The 20,129-nt window shown below is 57.1% G+C and overlaps 1 protein-coding gene across 6 annotated transcripts in view; it reads left to right on the top strand.

The window, feature by feature from the left end:
- The window catches only part of ARHGAP44 (Rho GTPase activating protein 44), a 182,496-nt gene that overhangs the window by 160,913 nt on the left and 1,454 nt on the right, over window positions 1-20,129 (top strand). For 2 of the 6 annotated variants that reach the window (XM_086686061.1, XM_086686065.1), the window contains 4 exons: window positions 9,022-9,039; window positions 9,772-10,017; window positions 13,537-13,694; window positions 15,944-16,324. In XM_086686061.1, the coding sequence (XP_086542187.1) occupies window positions 9,022-9,039; window positions 9,772-10,017; window positions 13,537-13,694; window positions 15,944-16,324 (803 nt within the window). Of the gene's footprint in view, window positions 1-9,021; window positions 9,040-9,771; window positions 10,018-13,536; window positions 13,695-15,943; window positions 16,325-18,194; window positions 18,246-19,740; window positions 19,804-20,129 lie in introns of all 6 variants that reach the window. The other 4 variants (XR_015243853.1, XM_086686063.1, XM_086686062.1 and 1 more) reach the window with 4 other exon arrangements.

The following is a 20,129-nucleotide window of genomic DNA, read 5'->3' on the forward strand; positions in this document are numbered from 1 at the left end:
CCTCCTTACCCACCAGACTCTTGCTGTGCATTGTGTCTTGTGTCTTGATTACCTGCTCTGTGTGGTTGGTTGTTCTCCAGCGAAGGGGGAAAGAAAGACTGGGAATTCTTAGATGCTGCAGGGAGTAGGAGAAATTCCTTAAATCTATAAAAAAAAAAAAAAAAGAGCATACTTAGAATCTGATCGTTGCATTGTAAGAGAAAGTCAGAGAGACAGAGAAGAGACAGACAAGTGCATATTAGCAGGTGCCTCAGATTTTGTTTTTAATCTCAGGCGAAGCAACTATTCCTTTGTGAAGTTCGTTGAGCCGAGGGGATATACCCCGGAGGGTGAATTCTGGACCTGGCTGGGTTCTGGAGAACTCCTTGGGTCCTAGTGTTTCTCCATCAGAGTTGTGCAGCTCTGTCCTCCCAGACTCTGTCTGGTTCCAGGCACCCATGAAAAGCAATCCAGATGCCATCCATGGGAGAGTTACCACTATGGAATCTTGGGACAAAGTCCCCGGGCCCCCAAAATACACAGGAAGTTGCAGAAGCTTGAATGATATTTTATTTATTTATTTTTCATGGTTTTTTTTTTTTTTTTTTTTTTTTTTTTTTGAGAGAGAGAGAGACAGTGCAATCGGGGGAGGGGCAGAGAGAGAGGGAGACACAGAATCTGAAGCAGGCTCCAGGCTGTGAGCTGCCAGCACAGAGCCTGATGCGGGGCTCGAACTCACGAACAGTGAGATCACTACCTGAGCCGAAGTCTGGTGCTTAACCGACTGAGCCACCCAGGTGCCCCTTGAATGATGATATTTTAAGCCACTGCCTCATCTCTGATGACATTCTGGCATTCGAGAACTTTGTAAATGAAATGCCCCTTCTGCATACAATTCTGACTGAAAGCCAGAAACTGGCACCTTTAGGGTATAGGGGATGCACTATGCGAATTACTCTTGGCACCCTAAACGGATAACATTTATGAATTGTAAAATTTGTATTGGGACGCCTGGGTGGCTCAGTCGGTTAAGCATCTGACTTCAGCTCAGGTCACCATCTCGCAGTTCGTGGGTTCGAGCCTCACGTTGGGCTCTGTGCTGACAGCTCAGAGCCTGGAACCTGTTTCGCATTCTGTGTCTCCCCCACTCTCTGCCCCTCCCCCTGCTTGTGCTCTGTCTCTTTCTCTCAAAATAAATATTTTAAAAAATTGTATTAAACATTAAATTAAGCAGAGGGCTTCCCAGCTTAGGGTAATGGGGTACTGGCACAGGTGTTTTAAGGTTCAGTGGGCTTACAGATGATCAGATCTTAACTGGCTTTAACAGAACTAGAACCCCAAGGTTGTGAGTAAATGTTCTGGGGGAGAAGAAAGGAATTTACGTCAGTTGAGTCCCTGTGTTGTTTTAGTAATAGTAGGGGAAGTCTCCACGTTCATCCCATTTCTGAGCTCCTAAAATCTATGAGACACTTATTTTATTTATTTTAATGTTCATTTATTTTGAGAGAGAAAGCACACGAGCAGGGGAGGGACAAAGAAAGAGAATCCCAAGCAGGCCCTTTGCTGTCAGTGCAGAGCCTGACACGGGGCTCGAGCTCACAAACTGCGAGATCGTGACCTGAGCTAAAATCAAGAGTCGGACGCTTAACCAACTGAGCCACCCAGGCACCCCAAATCTATGAGACACATGTTAAAGTCTCCAAACTACCCCTTGAAACAGTGATAAATTAAAGCTCATTTTGTCAAAGCATTTTGGTCAAGTTAAAAAACAAAACCACCAATTGTATGTCAATAATGCCATTACTGAAAGAGAAAGAAAAGAAAGAAAGAAAGAAAGAAAGAAAGAAAGAAAGAGGAAGGAAAGAAAGAGAGGAAAGAAAAGAAAGGAAAGAAAGAGAAGGAAGAAAGAAAGGGAGGAAGGAAGGAAGGAAGAGAAGAGAGAGAGAAAGAAAGAAAAAAAAGAAAAAAGAAAAGAAAAAAACTGGCCAATACTTAGAAGAAATGGTGAGTTCCCCTTCAGTGCCAGCAGTGTGTTTCTGGCTGATGGCTCTCTTGTCCCAGACATTATTCAAGGTGGTTCACTTCCATCCCAGCTCCAGGCTTTGGTCCTGATGCCTCTGATTCAGGATGACTTAGAAAACAGAGTGTCTTTAGTAAGACCTGGAGGCAGATTTACGAGCTCACATCAGCCTTTTTTCATTGTTCTGGTTGGCAGAATAATGACCCCCCCCCGCCCCAAAGATAGCAGGTCCTGAACCACGGAACCTGTAAATATTACCTTAATTGGGAAAAGCGTCTTTGCAGATGTGATTAAAACGAGGACCTTGAACTAAGGGGATCACTCTGGATTATCAGGGCAGGCCCTCATGCAATCACACGTGTCCTAAAATGCGGAAGATTTGACATAGGCACACAGAGAAGGCAAAATGCAGAAATGGAGCAGAGAGAGATCTAAAGATGTGGCCATGTGCTAAGTAGTATGTGCCACCAAATGCTGGAAGAGCCAAGACGTAGCCTCTGTCCTGGAGCCTCTGGAGGGAGCACAGTCCTGCTGACACCTTGGCTTCGGCCCATTCCCACGGCTCCTGGACTCCTGGCCTCCAGAACTACGAGAGAATGGATGTCTGTCATTTCCCAGCTTTGTGGTACTTGTTACAGCAGCCACAGGGCCCTAACACCTCCCTTCGCCGCAAATGCATGCCGGGCGCGTCATGGTGAAAATGGCGGCAGGTGCTTGGTTCTCCTCCCACTGGGGGTTGAAATCTAGCCACGCTCCCTTTGGCGATGATTTGGCGTCCGTGACTTAACTAACAGAATGTGGTGGAAGAGATCTACCAGAACTTCAACAGGGTCAGAAAGAGCCCTGTTGATTGTGCCTGGGTCTCCCAAGCACTCGCTCTTGGAACCCAAGTAGCTCACCGTGTGGGAGCCCAAGCAGCCACTCTTGGAGCCCAAGCGCTCTCCACTCTTCTCACCGGAGAGAAGTGAACCGCCCCCCCACCCCGCCTTCATCCCCAGCTGAGCACCGAGCTGACAGCCAGCACCCAGTAAGGGAATCGTCTCGGGATGTGTCCTCACCAAGCCAGACCATCTCAGCTAGTGCCGTGTAGAACATACAAGCCGTACCTGCCAAACTCTGCCAAAGGTGTGGATTTGAGACCCAGATAAATAAGCTGGTTTGTTTTGAGGGTGGCTTCTTATGCAATAAAAGCTAAAACGTGCTTTAAAAAAAGAATACTGCTGTCCTAAGGCCCCAACCCCATTCCTCTAGGATGATTTAATTGGCCTGGGCTGGGATTCAGGCATTGGTGGTTTTTTAAAGGTATCGTGGCTGATTCTAACATGCATCTAGGGCTGAGAACCACCGAACCACAGAAAGATTTTGCCATTCTGAATAAAGAACTTGGCAATGATACAATTGAAAAAAAAATTTTTTTTTAAGTTTATTTATTTTAAGAGAGAGCACAAGAGGGGGAGGGACAGAGAGAGAGAGAGAGAGAGAAGGAGAGCGAGAGAATCCCAAGCAGGCTCCATGCTGTCAGCACAGAGCCCTGACGCGTGGCTCGAACTCACGAACCATGAGATCGTGTCCAGAGCCAAAGTCGGATGCTTAACCGACTGAGCCACCCATGCGCCCTGGTCCTATCAGATAGTTTATGTGAACCCTCCTGCCTAAAGAGTTGGCCAAGGTGTCTACACTCTCTTGCCCATTAGTCAGGAGGGACCCAGGGGCCCTGAGCATTTGTCAGATGCATGCATCGGCAGGGTCTGCACAAACTCACCTGGGATGGTCGAGAGGCCCGTGGACAGGCCAGAGGCAGGAAGAGAAGTGACATCAACAGCGGAGCCTCCCTGCTCACTCACGTCGCTACCTGATGGCTATGGTCCTCCCCCTTTGTACACCCCTCTGCCTCCGCTCCCAGCCCACTGCCTGTTATATACTTGAGAGACCTCACCGGTACCAACACGGCCCATTCCGTACACACCGGGTTCCCTGCTGTCTGTTAACTGCCTTCTGGCTCTGGCTCACGCTCTCCTCACTTAACCCTGCCGGTGGCACATCTGTCCCGCTGCCTCTGCTCAGTTCTAGCCTCTTGGGTCCCAGCGGGACAGCAGTCTGTCCACAGAAATCCCAGTGGCCTTGGCTCTTCCGACTCAGAAGACCAACATGTGGCTCCTCTTTCAAGTCTTAAAACCTGACGTGCCTGTCGCCATTTCACTTGTCCCATGGCAGTCTGGTCGTCAGGGGTGTTCTATCAGCAGCCCACAAATCTACGAGGATCTTTCCACCAGAGCTCGTGATCTCCTTTAGAGCTCAGCTTGGTGCGCGACACATCCTTAGCCTGTGTGTGACAGCCACTCTCTGATGGGTCTTGTCCCACCCGCCTGGACCTTCATCTAGATGTTCAGCTCGGGATAGGCGTCTTTAATTGAGGAGGTCCAAGAGCAATGTGAATGGTGCTTTCTGGAATACTGGTTCCGCTGTTGGTCGTATTGGCTTGGGAGTCTGGGGTCTAATGGACTCCTAACACACATGATTCAACACACGGAGACCAGTTGGTTTAGCGTGTGACCTCTTAGAGTCTGTTATGTGTCACAGATCTTCCTGAGGGCGCTGTGGCGTGCTCTGTTTCCCAAATTCATTAAATCGAAGTCGGCGGTCGCGTGATAATCACAGCTAGTGGTCCAAGGGCCTTGCTTCTGTAATTGCGGCTATCAGGTGTTCTATAGACGCTGAAGGGGAGGATGAACAGCGAAGGCAGCGACCCCAAAAGACGTGTCATGGATGTCTGTCTGGTGCGTTCATTTTATTTCCGATAGAACCTGAACCCTTCTGCAGACGAGCTCACCTAGTCATCCTGGGTATCAGTGGGAAAGTTGACTCCTATTTTGGATTTGTACTGGCCAAATGGACCTTGGAGAGGTAAATTCTTGGCCCAGGCCCGGGCCGAGAAATGTGGCCAGATGACTCCAGTCTTTATTTGTACTGGGGAGGTTACAAAACTTTGTTGTTGGGTATTTAAAAAAGGGATCATCCCTGGAGGGACTGGAAATTACCCGAGTCTGGCCTTCCCAGGTGCGTGTAGGCAAGGGTAAGTCTTCGGATTTTTAGGTTTCCTGTCACTCACCATGTGGTGACCCCCAAGGCCCCTGCCACTGCTTCCTGGCCCCCAAGTGTATCTTAAACGTTCCTTGAACTTGAAAGTCTTCCGTGGATGCCTGGAGAGCCACCCAGATTCCCCAGGGCCTCCCGTCTGATGACAGACGCATTTCTTGTCTCCTCTCCCTTGGCCAGCTTTTGCCCAATGCAACTGATCTTTAGAACAAAAATCAAAACCTTCCAGATCTCTATAGACTTAAAATACTTCAAAGCCATATATTAGTTAATACCTCTGGCTAGGATTGTCCCTGACCGGGGATCCAGGAGCTGCGTGGCAGCTAGCTGCCCTGCAGAGGGGAAAAAAAAGCAACAGCTAACCCGTGACGATCTACCTATTCTTTTTACTTTTTTTTAATGTTTATTTTTGAGAGACAGAGCATGAGCAGGGGAAGGGCAGAGAGAGAGAGAGAGAGAGAGACCCAGAATCGGAAGCAGGCTCCAGGCTCTGAGCTGTCGACACAGAGCCCGACATGGGGCTTCAACCCACGAACCGTGAGATCATGACCCGAGCTGGAGTCGGACGCTCAACCGACTGAGCCCCCCAGGCACCCCTGTAGACGTGTCCTTGCAGCTGGATTTTCCATCTTTCAGACTTGGGTTTTTTCCTTCCCTCCCCCCACGGAGGCAGTCCTTTGTCTCTTCATCTTTAAGATTCTGGCTTTTAGGCTTTTCCTGTGTGGCCTACCAGGTTACAGGCTTTCAAACAAGAACATCACTTCCTTTCCTGCACCAAGGAGACATTTATAGGTCTGACCTTTCCGTTCTCTCCATCCACCCACCTTGTGGGAGAAGAAGAAGCCTTACATACTCTGAACATGCGGCATGTGAGCTTTGGGGTCAGGCTCTCTCCAAGTTCAAATTCTGGCCCCGTGACCTTGGGAGGTCACCTAATCTCTGACTGCCTCAGTTTCTTGATATGCAAAACCCACCTGAGAGTTGCTTTGAGCATTAAATAAAATTTGGCTTATGAAGTGTTTAGAACAATCCTCCGTACGTGGCCAGCGTTAGCTGCTTTTAGCACACAGGCTGGAATCTTGAGTGACGTCGTGCCGTTTTTAAGATAGCGACGTGCCTGGGTACGCTTCTCCATCTGTGAGGTACTCTGACCAACCCCTTCCTTTCCACTCACTGGGCGGATGGTGTTCCATCTCACTGAGAACACCTGAAATGGTTTTTTGGCTCCACCCGCTGTGGGCATTCGGGCTGGTTCTGCAAGAGAAAATGCACTAAAGCCAAAATGGACTGGCCGAGGACCGAGGAAGGTTGCCGGACGTCCCCCCCAGCCCCCCGCCCGGGACGTGGAAGGCCTCTGTGGGGCGGAGTGTTGTGGCCATTTCTGCCCGAGTCCCCTGCTGCCCGTCACAGGTTTTGCTTCCCAAAGAACCCTTCAGCCAAGACGACCCCTCTTCTTCCCTTCTTTCCTGCCCTGACCACCCGGGCTAGGCAGTAAGACTTAGGCAGGTGAGGATCCCCTCTTTATTTTTCTATTCCTGACGCCTACAGTCATCCAAGGAGGCTTTCAGCATCCCGCCCTCTGATGCCCACACGGGCCCACCTCCCCAGGTTCCTGGAAGACTCCAGAGCCTGGGGAAAAGGGACTGTATTCCTTGTTTGTTCCTCTTATGCCTACCAGAGAACCCCCCACCCTGATCTCTGGGGTTTGTTAGGAGGGGGAAACGATCTCATGGCAGATCCTGTGGACTCGGGTGACGTGACCCAGATGGGGTCTTCATGGTATCTCCATCTCCTCCTGGCCGGATTCACTGTCTTTACTTCGTTCTCTATGAAGATTAAGAAAGAAAAGGCTGTACTTGGCACCTGCAAGGACAGAGCATCATCATTGTCAAGCCCTGCTAGTTGGTTTCTTAGTAGCTGCTCCGTGGTTTGTACACAGTGTCCTGCTTGTTCTCGACGACCCTGAGGAGGAGGGGGGAGGGTCATTATCACTCCCATTTTACAGAGAACGAGCAGAGGACGTGACACGTTAAGTAACTCACCCATATCACACGGTAATGAGAAAAGCTGGGATTCAGACCCTAAAGCCCGTTGCACTTGGCAAACCAGATCACCAGGGAGCCTGGTATCGGAGGTTGCCGATGCTGGAAGATGTCCCTGGAAATAGAAGGCATCCCCCAGGAGCCCTGATCCTGAAGCCCATGCCCTCCCCTAAATTGGAAAGATCTTTTTTTTTTTTTTTTTTTATGTTTGCTTTTGAGAGAGGGACAGAGCATGAGCAGGGGAGGGGCAGAGAGAGAGGGAGACAGAATCCGAAGCAGGCTCCAGGCTCTGTTGCTGACAGCTCGACACGGGACTCGAACCCACAAACCTTGAGATCGTGACTTGAGCCGAAGTCATCCATTTAACTGAGCCACCCACAGGCCCCTGGAAAGATCCTTCTAAGTAAAAGAGCACTGGGTAAAGAAGATGGGGTGAGATGGGCAGACAGACATCCTTAGCCACCCCCCCCGTTGGTCGCTGTGGCAACCATCCTGCCTGTGTGTCACCCGCACCTACCGCCACAGCTAAGCCCTGTCATTTCCCTTCCTCTGCTGAGACTAAGCCTTTTGCCCTTTTCATCCTGATAATTTCTGGAGCCTAATGCTTCTCCCCTGCAGTCCCCTTTAAACACCAGGATGTGCAGCTGGACCTTGTCCTAGAGTTTCGAGTGGCCTCCAGGAGCGATTCTGGAGCTCCTGGAGAAGGTGCTTATTTATTGGGGGGGAGACGGGGGGGTTCCTCAGACCCAATAGGACTTGAAAGCTAGTAGGTCCTGGAAAGAGACCCAGGCATCCAGCCCCCTAATCCCCCAGGCGCCCTCCACGGGAGATGAGAAATAGTAACCACGACACGGGACGCGAAAAGACCTCCGGGGATCTTATGGAGGGACGAGAGTCAGGAAGCTGTCCCCATCCTCGTGTGTGCTCTGCTTTTACTGACCCTGCTCCATCCTGAGGCACGTTTCCTTCGAGGACCCAAATCCCACCTGCAACAACCAGTCTAGGAACTTGAACCTTTTGTTTGTTTGTTTGTTTAATGTTGGTGCTTGTGTCTAAAGTTAAAGCCCTTTCGGGGTGGACAGAATTCACGGTAATAGGTCTGTGCTTCTGACCGGGGTGGGTCAGAGTAAGCACGAGCTCACCCCCATACCCACACCCCCCTGTGCAGATACACGGCAGACATGGAGGCTGGAAGGTTTTCTCGTCGCACAAATGTTTGCGTCTCCCTAGTACTGGAAATAATCAGGTCTTGGCTTAGACGGCGAAAGTCTTGACTTCACACCACGGTACCAGTTACCTCCTAGAGCGACAGAAAGAACTTACAGCCTTCTAAAACTTTTTTTCTTTTAATGTTTATTTATTTGGGGGGAGAGAGAGAAAGCGTGAGTGGGGGAGGGGCAGAGGGAGGAAGAGAGAGAATCCCAAGCAGGCTCCGAGCCGTCTGCCCAGAGCCCAATGGAGGCTCGATTTGTGAACAGTGAGATCATGACCTGAGCCAAAATCAAGAGTCAGACGCTTAACCGACTGAGCCACCCAAGCGCCCCAGAATGAATAGCCTTCTAAACCATGTAACTTGGAAGCCGGCAGATGGCAATTTCCACCGATTTCTTTCTTCTCCCTCATGACACCCTCTCCCCCCGACCCGTACTCCTACCCACACCAATATCAGCCCTCCAGATTCTCTCTCTATTCACCTGTGAGCTTGGCAGGATACAACCTTGGCCCAATCAGAAGAGTCGCTCGAACTAGAGAGGCCAAGTCAATTGAAAGCATTTCACGGCACCGTAAAGGCCCCACTCTCAGACCCCGACCCCGGCAACCTGTGTGTCCAAAGGAAGGCATAGTTTTTTTGACACTAATATCTGTATGTTTCTGTCCCTGCAGCCTTAGGAAAATCCAAAGGTACGGTATTCTCGGGTAGCCACGAGGTCACGTTCAATCTCTGAAAACAAAGCAAGCCATGCCTTAGTGAGCTCCGCGAGAGGGTGAATGTGCCGTGTTTGGGTGCTTGGCCGGCTTTAATGGAAGCTGTGGCTCGGTGGTTAAAAGCGAATCGGAACCCGGAGTGACCAATAGGCACGATCAGCCCCTTCCCTGCGGCAGAGACGAGCGGCTGGGGCCTGTAGGGGTTGCAGCCGGGCCAGGGTCCTGGGGCCAGTGCCGGAGTCCGGACTCGGGCCTGTGCTCTAGACCCCAAGTGACAAAAGGAAGGACGGACGTTTAGATGTGTCCTGCTGGTCAGTGCCATGTTCTAGTGCGATGCTGCTCCCTGCCCTTCTCATCTCCATCTCTCGCTCGTTGTGGGGGGGTGGGGGGGGAAGCGAGTGCCCCCAGAGAGGCCGCATTCTGCTCTGGGGGACAGCTTTGGAGTCCACACGCAGATCTAAGGCCAGCTGGCTTTGGCAGAGGGTGGAAGCGCCGGGGGCCGCTGGTGCGCGCGGCTGGGGGACCCCGGAGCCTCCGGCAGGGGGCGCGGCGGCGGCCCGGCCTCGCTTCCCCGGGGCGCCCAGGAGGGTCGCTAAGGCTTCGCTGCTGTTCTCCCAGCGGACGTGCTTGAATGTGTCCGCCGCGCGGGGGAGGGAGCCCCACCCCCGTCACGCGCGGCTAAGCGGCTGTCTTTGTGTCCCTCGCCAGCATGGGCGTGCGGGTCATGGACACGTCCTGGGTGGCCCGAAGAGGCTCCTCGGCCGGCAGGAAGGCGTCCTGCGCCCCGCCCACCATGCAGCCCCCCGCGCCGCCCGCCGAGCTGGCTGCCGCGCCTCTGCCTTCGCCGCTCCCGGAGCAGCCCCCGGACGGCCCCGCGGTGGCGGCTGCGGCGGCGGCGGCCCCCACGCTTTCGCCGTCGGGCTTGGGGCTCCAGCCCGGGGTGGAGCGCACCAGGTAAGCCGGGGGGGGGGGGGGGGGGGGGCTGGCTGCGCGCCTGCGCGGGGCGGGGGGGGGGGTCGCTGCACCCGCTCTGGGGGGGGCCTCCGGCTGCTGTCACTTTCCCCGTGCCTGAGCCTTCGTGTTTGGCTTCACGCGTCACGCCGGCACCTGCTGATTCCCAGCTCCCCGGATTTTCAGACCGAGCCCAGGCTTCCCAAGAACAGCATTCCCTCCCCCTCCCCCACTCCCTCCGCCAGCAGCCGGCCAAGGTGGCAGCTCTTAAAATCCGTGAGAGATCGAAGCTTCCCGCTCTCCTGTCCGCTTGCTTCCTGGGCTGTAAATACTTCCGGTTTCGAAATACGGAGTTTCAGCATTTCTCCCTTCCTCTCCTCTGCGCCGTTCTCTCTGCCTAGTTTCCTGGGCGCAGATCGGGGAAGTTGGAGAGGAAGTCAGGTGGCCTCCCTGGGCCTGGTGGCCCGTGCAGCCTGCTGCCGGGTGGAGTTTCCATTCTTTCCGGGGGGGGGGGGGGGGGGGGGGGGGGCAGAAAGCAGACGAGCTCAGGGCGCCGCCAGTGCAGTGAGCATTTATGGAGGACTGGGTCCATCCAAGGAGGAAACGTGTGATCGGTGCTCTTCAGGCAGTCCCGTCCCAGCGACGGCCACCCCGGGGTCACAGGGGAGAGAGACTTCGGCCCTTCCTTGAAAGGGGTATCCTAGAAGTGGGAATGGCACAAGACTGCTTTGCTGGGTGTTTCCATGTGTTCTGGGAAAAATCAGATGCCTCTGCGTTCTGTTAGGGGACGCAGCGTTCCCCCATGGCTGCTGCTGCTGGAAAAGTTTTGTTGGAGACTTCGGGAAGCCAAACTTTTATTTATTTTATTTTATTTTATTTTACTCTATTTTATTTCATTTTATTTGTTTTGAGAGAGGGAGAGAGAGAGAGAGCAACCAGGGGAGGAGCAGAGAGGGAAAAAGAATCCTAAGCAGGCTCTGCACTATCAGCATGGAGCCCGATGTGGGGCTCAAACCCACGAACCACAAGATCATGACCCAAGCTGAAACCGAGAGTCGGGCACTTAACCAACTGAGCCTGAACCAACACTTGGGGCTAAACGCTGTTTGGCGTAGAAACAACATTTCTAGGAAATGCCCCTCAAAGGTGGATTCCCCCAGCCTCTGAAGGTGTCCCGGAATGTCACAGCTGGGTGGCCTTGAGAGTCGCTCACGGGCAGGGTACATGACCCGCTGGATCAGAGTAACCAAGAGGCCATTCTCGTCTCTCTACAGCCATACATCGTACCGCCCCTTTCTCTCGGGGTAACCAGCTGTCACTTTCCTTTGGGCACCAGCGTTTCTGTTTGTCTCCTACCTCTCTCCTTCTCTCCCCCACATGGATTCTTTCCAGTACAGACGGGTGTTCCACTGGTGTTTTTGTTTTTGTTTTTTTCTGTGTTGTGGACATTTGCAGCTCAGATGATGTTGCCTCCAGTTGCCAGATTCCTATTACGTGCCACCCCCCCCCCCAGCTGCCTCCCCAGGATGTCAGGCCCTTCCCTCCTCCCTCTGGCTTGCTCGAGCCTCTCCGTGCACCCACCCCCCCAGCACGCCCCCTCCCCCAAACCTCCAGGCCTGGCGGCTCTCTCCAGCCAGACTCAGCCTCGGCCTCCCGCTCCTCTGCTTGGCATTAACTCTGACCCTAGACTCTGCTTCCCGCCCCCTTTGCGCCCCAGCTCGCCGAGTCCTGTGTCCCCAGAACTAACGTGTCCTTGAGTGGGCCCTTCCCTGGGCCTTCTCCATGTAGCGCTCCTAGTAACCACCTTACACCCCTCCTCTCCCTACTGGGTCAGCTGTACCTGTGCTGGAGAGAAACCAGCAAGGCTAGTAAGTAGGTAAAGACTTGTTTCTGGGGGGGGGGGGCGGGGTGCATCAGCTGGGCGGGGCAAAGACGTGTGAGCTGCTTGGTCCCTACATTCCATGGGCAGGTGTCTTACCAATCTTAAGGAAGAAGAGTCTGGAATCCCACAAGAAGCAGATTCTTTGCCGCTTTTGTGTTTTCTTTTACTGTTTTAACAGCGGTAGAGGTGGAAGGAAGGATGGATAGATACTTGGCCTGAATACCTGGGTGTCTGATGACGTTGGGTCTGAGGAAGAATAAAAGACAGATTCTTGCCTCACCCGAGTGAGCCAAGGGCGCTCGAGGGTTTCATTGTTTTTGTTAACAGCACAGAGAAAGGAGTTGCCCTTCCAGACCCTCTGGATGAAATGGCTTTTTTGGGGAGCAGAGAGGGGACTTACCCACGTGTGGTTTGAAACTTCCCCCCGAGAAGGGGGAGAGTTTACCACGGCCTTGGACGTGGTGCTCCCTTCACTCCTTCACGCGGGGAACACCAGTTGTACTTTGGCGTTTGCTCTCCCAGCCCCGGCCCCTGCCTCCCAGCCCTTCTCACCGAACCCCAGTGGGAAGGGGTGCCATATCTGTAGCTCTCATAGTTGGGGCCTCGAGATAGATTTAGGCTTTGTCTCTTGTCGTGGGGAAGAGGTGGCCAGGGTGAAAGACTGAGGTTCCCATCCCTACACCCTACCCGAGGGCATCAGAGTCCAGGCGGTTTCCTGTACGGCTGGCAGGTAGCTTAAACCCTGGTTTGCCAGGGGCCTCCTGGAGCACCGCGTGGGGAACCCGAGCAGAGGGGACATCTGGAGATCAACTAGGAATGTCTGCCTTGGAGGGCGTAGTGGGGGATGGGGCGGAGTGATGAGCTGGCCGTATATCTGCTGTCCCTATTCTGTGGCGTGGAGTAGGGTGTCTCTTAACATGCACTTGATGCTTAGGACCATGCCTGGCGGAAAGCCAGCAGTGAAGGATGAATCCCCTTTGGGACACGGTGACCCAGGTGTCCCTTTGTCAATTCAAGGGGCGTCAGAGGCCCTCACTCCCATTGGCCCTTACGCCGCCTAAGCCGGGGGGCCTGGGACTTGAGCTGGCCACATTTGGAAGCACAGACGAGGACTGTGTTAACCCTCCCACCTGCTGGGACTCGCTCGTCCCCAGGATGGGTTCCAGAAGCCCTACTCGGCTTGGGGCTGTGGTGGAGGTCAGGGAAATCAGCGCAGAGCCACAAGGCCCCGCAGGGAGCCCCCATGTCACACAGTGACCCAGGGAAGCCCTCTTGGCCCTGCTATGCCATGGACACAGAAACACCAAGAGCAGCTAGGTGTTCCCATGTCAGGGTGTCCAAGAACCCCCGTGTCGATCACAGGATAGAGTGGAGATGCTCATGGTCTCCTGGTGGACAGAGGGCACAGGCGTGGAGAGGGGGCTGGCAGTGGGGGCCACGGATGTGGAGATGGGAGCAGCACCCAGGCCCCCAGAGCCCAGGAAGGGACAGTGGCCTCCAGGAGTATCTCTGAAGGCATCATGAAGGGCGTGGGGCAGACCGGAGCTGGCCCGGAGGAGCACGCGGGACTGCGACCCACAGGCAGACGCTGTACCTGCCCGAGTTCAGGGGCTTTCTTATCCTGTGTGCTTCTATTCCAGCGCTTCGAAAAGCAAGGAGCTTTCTCCTGGATCTGGGCAGAAAGGAAGTCCAGGCTCCAGCCAGGGGACGCCCTGTACGGGGACCCAGCCAGGGGCCCCGCCAGGCACCAGCCCCAGCCAGCCGCCCCCAGACCAGAGCCCTCACACTCTTCGGAAAGGTACGTCACCGCCACCCTTCGCGTGGGTCTCGGGCCTGGGACACTGCCTGGACGCTCGTGTCCCTCGGCGGGCGTGGATATTGAGAAACCGCGGACTTAGCGAGACGTCCCTGGGCCGGGCGTGAGAGTTTTTGGAAGTTTACCAGCTCTGAGAGGGCCCACTTCATATTTATTCCTTCTTCGACTCATTTGAACAGTGTACCCAGGGCATCGGTTCTCGTACACTAAGACCTCTGTGTAGACGTCATTGCCCAGGATGGCACGGGTCTTCAAGGACCCTTCCGGGCCCTATCGCCAGCATTTAAGATGCTATGTGGCGTCTTCGGCAGGAGCCCAGAGACACTGGCGCACAACTGCCTACCCCTGGGATCGTTTCTGGAAGGTTCCACAGATTGTTTCTGGAAGGTTCCCGAGGGAATCGGGACTGTTTCCACAGGAGTCCTGACCTTCCGTGTTTCTGTTTGGGAAGGCGGACCCATGAGCCGCCCAACCCAGAATCTTCCGTGGAGCGTACTGTAAAAGGCCCAGTTATTCTCTCTGGAATGACCTTCCGGAAGCTAACGAGCTGCTCTGTGGGGACATTTCATAAATGGGGAGCACCACGGAATGTGTACTTGTCCTAACCTTTTTTGTTTTTTTTTAATTTTTTAAAAAATGTTTTCGAAGTTTATTTATTTTTGAGAGAGAGACGGAGTGTGAGCAGGGGAGGGACAGAGAGAGAGGCCGAGAGAGAATCCCAAGCAGGCTCCGTGTTGTCAGCACAGAGCCCGACGTGGGGCTTTGAACCCACGAACCGTGAGACTGTGACCTGAGCCGAAACCAAGAGTCAGACACTCAACCCACTGAGCCACCCCGGCGCCCCAAGCTTTTTTGTGTGTTTTTAAGCCCCCTTTGTCTTTTCACACCGTGCCTCCAGCTTTATGTCATGGCCCAGTCCCGTCGCCACCAAGGAGTGGTCAGTGTCATCACAGACATGGTGCCGTCACCTGGCACTCCCCTCCCCCCAGCTTGTGTTCGAGCCTCGGTGCCTAGGGTCTCCGCTCGCCGCCCACCCCGAGTCATTCCAGCAGCAGCCACTCCGCCGTCGAGAGCCCCGGCTGTCCTCGCGGGGGCTGTCCGGCTGAGCAGTGGTTTTGTTACGGGTCCTGGTTGCTGCTCTCCATGAATGATGCTGTGTAACCACTACAACCCTGTGTGGGATAGACTGCCCTGCCTGTTGTGTGGAGGAGGTTGAAATAAACTGCAGTGGGTAAGACGAGGTAGGGACCTGACCCCAGGTTGGTGAGACCGCCCCTGTCCACTCCGCACCCCGGCAGAGCCCGGGGAGCGCATTAGAATAGATTTGGTTCCAAGGTGGGGGGTGGGAAGCGGGGGTAGGGAGAAGAGTCCTCGGTGCCTCCTGGAGCATCTAAAAGGCAGTTTCTTCTGGAATCAGCGCTGCCCCCAGCAGCCCTCACCTGATTCTGCCACGTTAGTTAGTGATCGCTTTCTCAAAACGTCTGCACATCAGCGGGGTCATCCAAGTGCTGGATTTTGTCCTTCTTACCGGTTCATCTGTAATTTGTAAAGTATCTGCCATCCCATAGCACAGTCAAGGAAATAAAGAGGGGTTGGGGCTGTATGCCTGGGTGGTCTTTGCCCAGAGGGTACAATTCTGGAGAGAAAACCACGTCGGAGGCGAGTAGACAGGGTTCTGAGGAAGGGCCGGGAAAGGACAGAGAAGGCGAGAGAGACGCTGCGCTTCTGCGGCCGGAGGACCCGCGGCATCGGTCGCTCTGCCAGGAGCCAGGAGCCAGTGGGCAGGTTCAGCCAGAAGTCCCCAGACGCTCGCCCCCGGCCCCCTGCCCAGCTCCAGGGTCCCCCGTGTCTCCAAGTGAGCTCTGATCGTCCTTGTCGGACCCCGTGTCGCAGACTCCCCCTTCCCAGTGCACTTTGGACACCTGTCACCTCTCGGAAGCCACGAGAGGACGCTGGGCAGCCGGCCACTGGCCGTGCGTGGGCAGCGCGCTCTCGGGCTTGGCTGGGGCCGCGTGTGCGTCACGGCAGGGATCCAGGGCGGAGGGGGAGAGACTAGCGCAGATGGGAAGGCAAGAAAGCTTGCGGTTCTGGGTGGATCTCTAAAAGCTGTACCGGCTGCGCACGGGGTGGCGAGGGCGGGGGGAGCGTAGGCCAGGGGGTGGCGAGGCTGGGCCGACAACGGGCACGCGTCACAACCTCGCGTGTGTATGTTCTTGCGTTTTCTCTTCCAGTTTCCAAGAAGCTGGCACCCATCCCGCCCAAGGTCCCCTTCGGCCAGCCGGGGGCCGTGGCTGACCAGTCTGCCGGCCAGCCGTCCCCGCTCAGCCTGTCCCCCACGCCCCCGAGCACCCCCTCGCCCTACGGACTGAGTTACCCTCAGGGGTACTCCCTGGCCTCCGGCCAGCTCTCCCCGGCCGCCGCGGCCCCTGCCCTGGCCTCCCCCGCCGGCTTCACGAGCGCCGCGGCCAAGTCTCGGCCCACCCCCAAGCCCCGACAGAGACCCACGCTGCCGCCCCCTCAGCCTCCTACGGTCAGCCTGCCGGCCCCGAGTCCGCAGTCCACGGAGCACCCCGTGCTGGATGGCGTGGCCCCCGGGGAGAGCATGTCTACAGGTAACCGAGCCGCGGCGCCCGCATGCTTTTCCGCGCTCAGCTGGCCGTGCCCGGTGGACGGGGTCACTGGCGCCACTGTCCGTCGACAAGCTGCGCTGGGGCCCGAGGAGCCCCCCCCCCCCCCCCCCCCGCCACGAGGTCAGCAGATCCAGATTGTCCCGCGGGAAGCGCGCCCGATGGCATTTCTCCCCGTGGAACCCCTGCCGGCACGGGGTTCCGATTCCGGATTCCGTTCGGAACCTGGGGGCTGAGCACCGAGTCCTCGGGATGGGGCTTCGGGGGAGGGTGGGGGCCGGACTGGGATCCAGACCAGCCGGCGCGTAAGCGCAGGTGAGTGTACTGGCCGCTTGCCTCGGCCAGAGCCCACGTGCAGGCGCAGTTGCAGACCCCGATCTTGAGAACAGAGGCCGAGAACCAGAGGCGGTGTTTCCCTCTTAAGGAAACCAGCCTTAGAAAAATGCGTTTCCAGCCACGCTCAGGGGAGGGTCGGTTTCAGGAAAGATGCGTATTCCCGCCCCGCCATCCCGGCTCTTTGAGGTGCTTGTCGGACGAGCCCACAACCGCTCCATTTAGTTTTGCTTGAAGTTTAAAAATTAAAGATGGAGCTATCCCCGCCCCCCGCCCCCCACCCCAACAGAGAAAACGTAAAAGCGCGACATCACGAATGCCGCATTCAGCAGAACCCGTTTGTGGGTTGGTGAAAGGGTATTTTTGAAACGTCTCCCCAGGCGCGCACGACCACGTGACGTTAGGGACTCTCTGCGGCGGCCGCCCAAGTCCTTCGAGCGTTTTCCTCGGTCAGGGAGGCAGGCAGGGCGCCGGGCCGCGTCTCGGCCTGGAACCGGGCCGCGTCTGGCCGGGCGGCGGGGCCCCAGGCGTGTCTCTCCTGTGCCATCCCAAGGAGCAGAAGCCGAGGCGGCTTGGGGTGTGCGTGCACATCCCCCGGATTCACGCGCACAGCACGCAGACCCTGCGCAGACACAAACACATGCCCCACGTCCGCGTCCACGTTACGTACCAGATTCCTACACATGCGTACACACCACACCCAAGTGCACGTGACCTGTGCACCGACCGCGTCCACACACTATACCTTGCACGCGTCAGGGGTCCTAGGTCTCAGGGTCCCTGCGATTTCCGACGGGGATGGTAGTTTTACCCGTTCCCGCCCCCCTCCCCCAGGATTGAGGTTTTTTAACACCTGGGTCACGAGGGAGGGCGAGCCTGCGGGGTCCGGCGCCCTTGGGCTTGTCTGATCCGAGCGGTTGGGGCGGGGCGGGAGATTGGAACGTTGCGGGGAGCGGCCTCTGGTGCTTTGGCTTTATTTTGGGGTGTGATTAAGGTCCGAGGTACAGCCGCTGACGGCTGCCCCGAGGCTTGTAAAAAATACAGGAAATTCCTCCCTGAAAATCGACGGTGAGTGCCGCCTCCTGCTGGTAGCTGACGGTGGTGATGCCTCCACAGGGGAGGGGGCCCGGGTGACCCCAGGAGCTCGAGGTCACCCCGAGTCGGCCCGAGGGGCCGCTCCTCCAGCCACCCCAGGGAAGGGACGCGGGGTGGCATCGTTGATGCCGGAAGCAGCGGAAGGAGTTTGGGCTGCCCCTGGACAGAGACGGACGGGTGGTGACACCATCAGAGGACAAATTCGGGGGCCGAACGTGGGCAGTGGAAGGCTCTGAGGGGCGGCCCCCACGCCGTGGCGTGTCCGTGTTCTTTGCAGCACGCTGTCGTCCTGTCCGTCCGCACGGGCCTCCTCTGTGACACTTGGGGCGCGGCCCGACGGACTGTCCTGCTCCGCGTAGTTTTTTGTCCCGTTCTTGTCTCATCGTGTTTATTCCTCTCTCCGAATCCTGTCGTTGTGTTCCTGCAGCCGTGTGACGGGAGGGCCGCGGTTGCGGATGCGCGTGAGGGGGATTTCAGGGTAAGCGGCCCCCCCGGGGCCACAGCGCGCCCGGCTCTGCATGTGGCTCCGACCCGCCCGCATGGCAGCTCCACTCCGCGCTCTCCCCGGCCTCTGGGACGCCCGCGAGCCCCTCTGGCTTTCGGGGGACCGCTGGCCTCGTGGGGTCTGGCTGGCTTTGCGCTGGGTCCCGGGGAGGAAGTCCGCAAGCAGGCTTAGCCGCTCCCCCCACCTTCTCCGCCCCCACCGCCACCCCCAGGCACCGGGCGCCCTCTCCCTGTGGTTTACGAGTGCAGGCGTGACAGCGTGGGCCTTGGCTCGGGCGGGTGTCCCGTGAGGGTCCCGCCCGGTGCTGCGGGGACGGGGTCCCCATGGCCGTGAGGACCCCTGGAGGACCCCCACTTTCCCACGGGGGCTCTAACTTGTCCTCTGGGCCGACGCAGCCGGCGAGGCCCGAAGAATCCGCCGCGGTGGGTTCAGCCTGGGCTTGTTCGCCCCAGTGTCTGCGGCCGGCCTGGTCCTTACTAACTCAGGGTTTGGGGAGCATTCCCCCCGGTTTCTGCCCGGTCTCCTCTGCCCACAGGGACTAGATGCTCAAAAGTAAAAGCGAGGAAAGCCGCTGTTCTGGTCTCAGTAAGAAGGGGCGGCTCTCCCCCTGGGGGCCAGCCCTCCGTGGAAGCTGCCAGGCCCTTGGTCCTGTGGAGACTGGGGACAGGCACAGCACGAGGGTGTCCTGGGCCCTCCTCCTCCCCCGTCCCGGGTCTCCTAACAGATGCTTCTGAGGCTGTCTCCCCTCCCCGGCAGGCGGTGGGGGCTCCTGTTCCCCCCCCCCCCCCCATCCTGCCCCCGGCCAGTGGGCTGCCTTCCCTCCGGGCTCTCAGGGAACAGTCGGGTCAGCAGCCAGCCTGTGATTCCACAGCCACACCCGCAAGGTGACAGGACGGGCTTTCGAATCTGGACAGAAGGCTGCAGGGTAGACGTCCCCAGGCGGGGCCACGAGGCGTCCCCAGAGGCAGGGGGAGCTGAGCCTGGGGCCCCCTCTCAGTAGGATGAAGACGGGTTGGAAGGACGCTTTGAGGACCGTTTGGGGGGCGGGGTGACAAACAGAAGGACGTTTGTCCCAGAGCTTCTATGTTTGTACGTCCGAATGTCTGTCTGTCCTTGGGCTGAATGTTGGTTTCAAAAAATACCCTAAAGAGCCCCCCCATCCTCCCTGCCCCACCCCGGAGGCTGGCCCAGGGCCACCCCTTCTAGGAACACGTCCCTGTCCTCCAGGCCCAGGTTGAAGGCAAGGCTGTGTGGGGCCAGAAAGGAAGCTGGCTAAGGGGGGGGGGGAGGGGGGGGTTGAGGGGAGGCGGAGCACCCCCAGGGCCTTCGTTCTGCCCCGTCCCCCGGCCACCCCCTGGGTCCACCACCTCCCGTGTGCACCTAGCTACCGGCTCTGAGGAACCGCCTGGGCTTGGGGCCCGCAGAGGCCCCGAGTTCCGCATGCTGAGCCCGGTTTCCTCGGGCACAGTCTTCCTGATCGGATCCCAGAAGGCATGATCTTTCAGTGCCCGCAGTAAGGACATACCGGGAGGTGAGCAGCTGTCCTGGGGCCGACGGGGGGGGGGGGGGGGGTGGTCTGTCCCCACAGCCTGAGGTCCCTGAGCCCCGCCCCGAAAGCCACCTCCCCTCGGAGGACGGAGCTGGAGGGCGTCAGCGGGGCGCGGCCCGGGAGCTGCGGGGCTCTTCCGTGAACCGCCCCCCCCCCGCCCCCGCCCCCGCGGGATGGGTTTCGGAAGGGGTCGGGGTGCTCCGCTCCCACAGGCTCCGGGGGAAGGAACAGAGCAACCCAGGCCCACCCCGACCCTGCGGTGGGCGGGAGGCCCCCGCCAGCCCCTCAGCCGTCCCTCTCTCTGCCAC

The sequence above is a fragment of the Puma concolor genome, chromosome E1, assembly GCF_028749965.1.
Source record: "Puma concolor isolate L17-30 chromosome E1, mPumCon1.1.hap2, whole genome shotgun sequence".
Lineage (NCBI taxonomy): Eukaryota > Metazoa > Chordata > Mammalia > Carnivora > Felidae > Puma > Puma concolor.